The sequence below is a fragment of the Brassica oleracea genome, unplaced genomic scaffold, assembly GCF_000695525.1.
Source record: "Brassica oleracea var. oleracea cultivar TO1000 unplaced genomic scaffold, BOL UnpScaffold01385, whole genome shotgun sequence".
NCBI lineage: Eukaryota > Viridiplantae > Streptophyta > Magnoliopsida > Brassicales > Brassicaceae > Brassica > Brassica oleracea.
Window position 1 is genome coordinate 3,361 of NW_013617922.1, and position 9,384 is coordinate 12,744.

Below are 9,384 nucleotides of genomic sequence, written 5' to 3' on the forward strand. Positions count from 1 at the left end.
AAAACATAAATTTATTTAAAAATTCAATGTGCTAATCAGAAGCAATAAATATAGTTTCGCACAAAAAAACACCTGAATTCCGAACACCCTCAAATCTGTAATAAATGATTTCAGCAATAACTATAATGTCATAAATGCAATGGTGTACGGCTTATATATGATTTACCTTCGATGCTAGATACAGAACACCCACCATCCGCCATACCCTTTCCTCCCTCACCATATCGGATGCAGCTCATGCCTCTGTGTGTAAAATTCGCTGCCTCAAGTTCCCTTGTTCGGTAGCCTTTTTTACTCCTCAACAAGGAGACAGGCAAAGAGATAGGGTTCGTACGTTTTTGTATTAAATAATTAATAGTTGCCCTGTTTTTAATTAATAAATTAAAGTAAAACACATGTTTTCCAAAGTCACCAGTCATTAATGGCCATTCGTCCACCTTGGAGCCGTTGTTTCCCGCGAGAAATCATCACATATAAGGCCTTCAAGTTTTGGGGTCAAATAGCCCAAAAACGAAGCCCAATACCATGTTTCCTTCTGAAATTAAAATAATATAATATTCAATTGGTCTCTTACACGCACAACCGGCGCGTGTGTGTCGGTATTCCTGAGGCAAGTTTTTCTGGGCAAAAGACAGTCTGGTCCCACGAATTTCAGCTCAAGATTGTTGGGCAAAAAGGTTAAAACTGTCCACTTTTTCTTCTCTCTCCTACTAGGTTTTCCAACAAACTAATTAAAACATGGGCTTGCCCAAATTTCTAATTCAAACTTAAAAGTTGCCCAATCTTCTAATTTGCCCTTTAATCTAATGGTAACCTAAATTTTTTTTTTCTTGCATGCATAAGTGTCTTAAATATTTGATACTTATTACTAATTAAATTTGATGAAATCTCCAAAAAAGATTTTTATTTTATTTAACTTATTTAGAACATTTCAAGAATACTCTACCCCTTTCCCTTTCTATTATGACCCTCCGGGTCAGAACCGGAGTGGCCTTTAACCTAGGCTCTGATACTAAATTGTAAAGCCCATCCCTCAAATCCTACTCTTGTGCCCTAACTTGAACAACAAGAAACACCTGCATACACTGAAAAGGAAATAGGGAAAAGGGTGAATAACACACAGTCATTCAGTGAGGATGGTCATTTCTGCTTACATGACTCCTAACATTATTAACCAGCTTGCATGCGAAAATACTAGTCCTAGAACATTCATCACCCAACATATTAAGCAATTAACAAACATAACACATCATTTATTTCAATACACATTCATTAATCGCATTAACATTGGTCATCTCATAACCATTTCCAATATTAATAATAACATGAAAACTTAGGCTGGCCGTCACCTCGAAAGGTCGTACGCCACCTTGGGCTCATCAGCCGGTTTACGGGCTTTGACGGGATCGCCATGTCCTCGTCCTCAGTCCGACTTTACACATTTAATATTTACTTAACAACCTCATCACTTATCACTTTAACATCTATCAACTAACAGATCGTCATCAACATTATCATCACAATTAATCATCAAACAATCAAACATACCAAATTCCTAGACCTAGCATTTAAGACTACAACTTGACTAATATAATAAAAGTCCACAGATCGCACCCTCACCTTTGCCTTAAGGTTGAAAGTGGGTTCTGAAACTAGCGGGTTGACACTCTGTTCTAGTGTTCTGAAACTGCATTTGCGTTTGAAGCGAATTAGGGTTTCTGGTTGTGACAGAACAAGATGATTCTTGTCCTGGAAAAAACGCGAATAATTATTTGTTCTTACCTCTAAACAAGATAACGTCAACATATATATATTCTTTGCAGCTAGATTCTTTCCAGATACACCTTACTCGCGTCCTAACTCTCTCTGGTTCACCGGAAAACCTTCTCACAAAACCCCTATGTGAAACTAGAAAAACAGGTTTCGGACTTGGAATTTCTGGATTCAAAAACCAGTGTTTTTCTCCAAATTGAAGATGGAATGACTTCCAGAGTTTACCTCGTAATGAAGCGTTCTTAGTGGATATAGAAAGCTGGTAACGTCAGCTTTCTAACAATATCACGAACGTCACCTAACTCCTTTTGTATCAACGAGAAATCTCTTCCCAATATGGCTCTGCGAAACAGAAAAACCAGATCTGAACCGATTTCAGAAACGTAATGGTTTTCTCTCAACTTGTAGATTGAGTAACTAACTGAGATTACCTCGTAATTGAGATCCGAAAGTTGTTGTGTCTTCCTTGCAACGAGATCTATCAATCCAACTTTAGTTCTTTGCCTAACACTTTCGTATCTGGTCGCAAACTTCTCTCCAAAATCCCAACTTGGCACTGATATCTCATAGTAACTGCAGGCTGCGTTGTCGGTTATTTTGGCAGAGCTTCGCCGTAAAAATTACCTCTCCCTCTCCTCTTGGTCGTGCCCTCAATATATATGTAGAAGAGTTTAGGGTTCAGATCATTCAAAATTACTAAAATACCTTTTTTTAGGGTTTTGGGTTAAAACGTGAGCTTTACATTTAAGGTTTTAAACTTTGCTGAGTTTGGGTCGTGACACTCTGCGCACAGTGGCCAGTGCACACAGGGAGCTTTCCTGAAATGTTGGGAGCCAAAGCATTAGTAAGGGTTTTTAATTTTTTTTTTAAAAATAAATTTAGAAGCTTTTTTCAATGTAAATCTTTTAAAATATTTGGGAGCCCTATGCCAATGTTTCAATTTGCTATGTCCTGGACCACCCCTAAGTGCACATGCTAAACTATATGGAACTGTAGAAAAAAAGTATATAAAGAGAAAAAAGTACAAGGAAACTTCCAATTTACATGTTTCGGTTATACTACAAATCTACAATCAGAAAAAGGGATAGAAACTAGAGACTAATTACCATATTTTTTGGGCTAAGAATAGGATTCAAAATGTTGGATTTATCAAGTTCTTGAAATCCACAAGAACACTATTTAAATAATTGAAATATCAAATATGTGAGAACAGTGTAACATAACTTCTTCTTCTTCTTTTGTTTGTGCACACGAGTGTAAGAGCATCTCCAATGGTGAGTCCTTAGCATTATTAAACTATTATTTTATTTTTATTTTTTTTGTTTGAATAGTTAAAGACTCTAATCAAAATTGTATGTCCAATGGTGTTCTCCAATTTGGAGTTCTTAGGAATAAAAAAATATTAAATTTTAAAGCATGTGAAATTAAATTTTTTATTTATTGCATGATTAAATATAAAGATACAATAATTATTAATCTTCATCACCAAATTTTTTCTAAATATTTTCAATTAAATCATTTTTCAATTGTTCATGTATACGCCTATCGCGAACATGATTCCGAATGCCGAGCATATTACCGAGATTTGTTGGCACGTCGGTACTATAGGACATATCCACCCGTGAACTTCTGGTTACGTCTCCTTCTTCAAATTCAGATGTATCGTACTGAGTGTATCCATCTCGTTCATTTTCGACTATCATATTGTGTAGTATGATACATGCTCTCATAATCTTCCCTATCTTTTCTTTGTCCCATGAAAGAGCCGGATTTTTCACAATCGCAAATCGAGCTTGCAATACTCCAAAAGCTCGCTCCACATCTTTTCGGGTTGCTTCTTGAACTTTAGCAAATAACTCTGCTTTAGGACCTTGAGGGAGTGAGATAGATTGGATAAATGTTGACAATTTTGGATATATACCGTATGTGAGGTAGTACGCCAAATTATACATGTGTCCATTGACCACGTACTCCACCCTGGGAACTCGACCTTGTAGAATGTTATCAAAAACAGAAGACCGATCGAGGACATTAATATCGTTTAAGGTATCTGGAGGACCAAAAAAAGTGTGCCATATCCAAAGATCGTGTGAAGCTACAGCCTTTAAGACTATTGTCGATTTTCCCGATCCACGTGTGTACTGTCCTTTCCAAGCGGTTGGGCAATTTTTCCACTCTCAATGCATACAGTCAATGCTTCCTACCATCCCAGGAAACCCGCGTTTCTCTCCAATATCGAGTAGTCGTTGAAGATCCTCCGGTGTGGGTCTTCATAGATACTCATCTCCAAATAACTGTATTATTCTTTCAGTGAAATTTTGTAAACACGAAATTGCCGTGCTTTCACCAAGTCGGAGATATTCGTCAACCGTGTCAGCTGCTGAACCATAAGCAAGCCGACGAATTGCTGTCGTACATTTTTGTAGTGGAGAAAGAACAAACCTCCCGGTTGCATCTCTTCTTTGTCGAAAGAATGGAACGTCCTCTGAGAGGTGATGGACAATACGCAAGAATAATTTCTTGTTCATGCGGAAACGGCGTCTGAATAAATGTGCCGGAAATGTTGGATCTTCGCTGAAGTAGTCATTCCATAAACGGTTGTGTCCTGCTTCGCGGTTTCGTTCTATATAAGCATGTTTCCTTTGCTTATTGGGTTGAGCCTCCACTATGTTGTTGTATGTATCTTCGAAGATATCGTCGAAAGCTTCGTTCAATCTTTGTTCAGGTTCATCGGATGAAGATGATGACATTTTGTGGGTATTATTGGACTTGCTATCTTGCTAATCCCTCCTTGAAACAAAACAATATCAAGCCAAACGGTTTAGACTCGTTTTAAAATATCATATATTACCGTTTCTTTGAAAATTCTATAAAGGTTAACATATAACATTAACCTTTATAAAATATAAAAAAAGTTGAATAAGTATTTTGATTCTATGTAACGAAATTGATATAACATATAATTGATATAACATTAACTAGAACTTGTTTTAACCATAAGATCTATTAACATGTAATTGATTCTACATGTAATTGATTCTACTCTAATATGATATAACATGTAATTGATTCTACTCTAACATGATATAACATGTAACATTATCTTTACAAGAAGTTGAGATATCGTCGAGTGATCTTTGGAGTGATCTATGAAATACACTTCTCTTACCTTCTCCTTGTACCTGTGATCTTTGGAGTTAAAGACAAGCAACTTGTTTTGAGAGAGAGTGAAATTGTGAAGATCGATTTTAATAGAAGCAAAGACAAATATCAATACAAGTCGAGAAACATAAGAAATAGTAGCAAAAGATTACAAGTTCTGATGAAGAGGAAACAAAGCAAAGGAGAAATCTAGCTAAACAGAGGCTTCACAGAAGCTTATAGAAGTCAAGTGAAACAGAAGAACCAGTGACTTGGTTCACATGTCCTACACAACAAAACACTTTCACTTCTCCAAATGCACCCGTGAGTGAAAAGACGTAGTCCTTGTACTGAACCTGCAACAACAAATAAGACAAGAGTTAGCAAAGTATAATAGTAATAACTACTCAACATTACTAGACATATTTTTTTACCATATATTGAACGCATGTCTTTTTTTTTTAACACTTTTTAAATCTAAACAATAGATTTAACGAATACCTAATAAATAATGTAAAGTCGAAAATGGACCAGTATTTATTTGTCTCACTAAAGATTTACTTGAATATTTTATCCAAAATACGATTTACTTGAGTATCGTGATAAAGATATGCATTCCAAACGATAATTAAGAATATTGTTTAAGAAAAAAAGATTATTAAGAATATTATATGCCATTTATTTTTGAAAGGGATATATCGAATGAAACCCTAACAAATTTCACTCTCTATATATTGAACAGCCATTTCTCTCTACATTGCAACTTGCGATTCTATTTAGTTATGAAAATTTACTAGTTTGATTACGAAGCTGGATGCAGTAGACAAGCAATTGACACTAAGCTTTCTGAGCTTGATCATAGAAGCGGTTGAATAGGAGGTTGGACACCATGCTGAAGAGATAAATGCTTTGAAAGAGAACAAAGGACAAGTCTTTATACATTTAAGTGAGTGATTTTCTCCATTTTTCTCAGTTGTTGAAATCCCTTTTGCATGGAATAAGTTGCCATAAGTATGTGATCATCTGTGTTACAATTCTCTTACTGACATTTGAGATACAAAAAGTGGTCACAATATGTCTGATGATTTTCAGGGCTTGATAAGCAACATAGTTGAATTTGTTGGAGGGCCATTGGTTTATATATTTGTCTTGTCAAAATGCTAGGTCGTTGTTTATGCTTAGTGATTGTTTGAAAATGCTTTATGTGTCAATGCGGCATATATCTTTATTAGAAGATATTGCATTTTCCACGCTGCTACCTGGTTTGACTTGAAGTTCGACCATGCATTCTTTTAGATTACAACAAAATTAAATAGTAACTAATACATGTGTTCCATATGCTTCGAAGTTGTCAAGTACATATGAATGTCTGAGAATGCTGCTTCATGATACATTTTGTTTGGTATATGCTGTGAAGTTATATTTTCTTGGACCATAGTGGGTATTGGCAAAGATAATCTATTTGCTGAGGAGAATTTTGTTTTTATTCTTAATGCTGGTCAGGTTATTTATTTATTTTGCTGGGATATGATGTGCATGTGATAGATGTAAATTTCTTTTGCCAAGCTCACAAAGGTAAAGTTAGTTCATCTGACGACATAATTTGTATATCTTCTAACTCCATCGCTCGGGTATAAGAAACACTTGTATCTTAGGGGGTGGCAGAGTTGAATGAAGGTTGTCATCGGGTAAGCAAAATCAAAAGCATAATGTGTAAATGGGTACGCTAAATTTTATTAATTGGAACCAATCTTTTGATCTTTTTAGATATAAGAAAGCTCACCAACAGAACCCACAACCACAGCTAGTAATGTATTCGATGTAAAAATAACATATTCATTTCCATCTGGCAAGAAAATGCTCAAAAAGGTCGAACCACCATACGTAGATGTCATTCCGGAGTTTTACAACGTATCTACCTCTGGTTTGAGGCTTAGCCTATATGAACCTTTGCTTGCCAGATGATGATGACTATTTTATTGGTGCATGCAAAAGCTGAGACTGGGCGGTTTGCAATGCAGAAGGTTGATTCATATCGTGTTTTCAAAAAAAAAAAATTATCTGTGTACACAACATCTTTCACCATATTTTATGTGCTCGTACTGCTTACACTAGAAACATGAAATATCATTTTATTACTATCTCAAAGTATATGATCATGTTATAATTTATTTTATGATTATAACATTGTTGTCAGAAGGGGAGAATCTTTCCTCTTTCTGGTTGTTTGAAAATAGCTCATATCACAATTAATGATTCTCAAAGTATCATTATATTTTTTTTTATGAAACTCTCCAATATATTCACAGATGCATACCAGTAGTTGGTTAGAACAAACAAATGACAAATCACATCAACAAGGATTGTATAACTAAAAACAAAGAAAAAATCCTATGGTCACCCTAAGATCTCTCTAAAACCTAAACAATCTTTAGACAACACGAAGGCAATCAAAAACAAGTTTTGCAAATTGACATAGTTGGGTTTTGTCTATTCTTGGTGAGGTTTTGTCCCCTATCTCTCTCTTCTGTTCATACATTTTTTTCTCTCTCTTTGTCTCCCAGAAAACAAAAGAGAGAAAAAATCATTTTCTGCTTGAAAAAGAATAATTTTCTTGTTGAAGAATCGATCAATAGCGTGTGTTAGCTGCAATGCTAACTTGGGAGAGCCAGGTTAGGCTTGCAAGCAACACCGCCTTGACGAAAAAGCTAGCCTTCATCACATTCCTCATCATTGTGTTATGTCCAGCTATAATGGTCATGTCTCAGGAGCACAAGGTTGTGCCAGGTTCAGACGCAGATTCCCTCTTGAGATTCAAAGACACTTTAGCGAATGCTTCTGTCATTAGCAGTTGGGATCCTTCAACCGCGCCTTGTAAGCGAAAGTCATCAAACTGGTTCGGTGTTCTCTGTTTTGCCGGACATGTTTGGGGTCTACAACTTGAAGGAATGGGTTTAACCGGGAAGCTAGACCTTGAACCATTGACTCCTATCAAGGACCTAAGAACCTTAAGCTTCATGAACAACAATTTCGACGGTGCAATGCCATCTGTCAAGAAACTCGTCTCGTTGAAGTCATTGTACTTGTCTAACAACAGGTTTACAGGGGAGATATCCGCCGATGCGTTTGATGGTATGCATCATTTGAAAAAGCTTTTGCTGGCGAACAACGCCTTTCGCGGAAAAGTACCTTCTTCTTTAGCTTCTTTACCATTGCTTTTAGAGGTGAGGCTGAATGGTAACCAGTTCCAAGGGGCGATACCTGATTTTAAGCAGAAAGATCTTAAGTTAGCTAGCTTCGAGAACAATGACCTCGAAGGACCTATACCCGAAAGTCTACGGAACATGGATCCTGGCTCTTTTGCAGGTAAACTAAACAAACTTTTCAAGATCTACACATAGTTTTTTTTTTTTAAAAGTTGAATAACTACGCTATTACAAACTATGAAAAATATTACATTTTCCACATGAGTTCTTGAATTTGAAATGCAAATGATTGTTCTTATTTTTTGAACAATTCAGGGAACAAGGACTTGTGTGATCCTCCACTAAGCTCATGCTCAAAATATATATTGAATATATTGAAAAATTCAGGGAACAAGGACTTGTGTGATCCTCCACTAAGCTCATGCTCAGGGGATTCATGGTTTTTTCTGGATCCTCCTCCTAGTTCCACGGAGAAGAAGAACAAGAGCAGCTCTTTCTACACGATTGCAATCCTTTTGATTGTCATTGGTGTAATACTAGTGATCATCTCCCTTGTGGTGTGTCTTTCACACCAGAAAACAGAAGTGCTTGTCGGCTTATCCATCCGTTTTGATTGTCATTGGTGTAATACTAGTGATCATCTCCCTTGTGGTTTGTGTCTTTCACACCAGAAAACAGAAGTGCTTGTCGGCTTATCCATCCGCGGGGCAAGACAGGACATATAAATTCAGTTATGATCAACCCGCGGACACGGAGAGAGCCGCGGAGTCTGTTACTAGCTACACCACTAGGAGAGTAACAGTACAGGACCAGGACAAGCTCTTGTTTCTGCAAGAAGACATTCAGAGATTCGACCTTCAAGATCTTCTGAGAGCTTCTGCTGAAGTTCTTGGGAGTGGATGCTTTGGTGCTTCTTATAAAGCCGGGATAAGTAGCGGCAAGACGGTGGTCGTGAAGAGGTATAAACATATGAACAACGTGGGAAGAGATGAGTTTCATGAGCATATAAGAAGGTTAGGGAAGCTGAGCCACCCGAATCTGTTGCCTCTTGTGGCTTACTATTACCGTAGAGAAGAGAAGCTTTTGATCGCTGAGTTCATGCCGAACCGTAGCTTGGCAAGCCATCTTCACGGTACGCTTACTTTTTTTTTTGCCGCTTACTTTTTGTCGTCGTTATTATTATTATTATGATTATTATTATTACTACTACTACTAGGTTTTAACGTGATAAAACTGCTCTGTTGTTTCAGCGAATCATTCGGTG

The 9,384-nt window shown here is 36.7% G+C and overlaps 1 protein-coding gene across 1 annotated transcript; it reads left to right on the forward strand.

The window, feature by feature from the left end:
* Positions 1 to 7,401: 7,401 nt before the first annotated feature.
* LOC106321283 (pollen receptor-like kinase 4) lies at positions 7,402 to 9,378 on the forward strand (the record flags this gene model as incomplete). The annotated part of the gene is made up of 4 exons (XM_013759587.1): positions 7,402 to 8,280; positions 8,508 to 8,681; positions 8,755 to 9,252; positions 9,371 to 9,378. Coding segments are annotated over exons 1-4 (1,395 nt in total), but the record flags the coding sequence as incomplete, so codon positions are not given.
* Between the last annotated feature and the right edge of the window lie 6 nt (positions 9,379 to 9,384).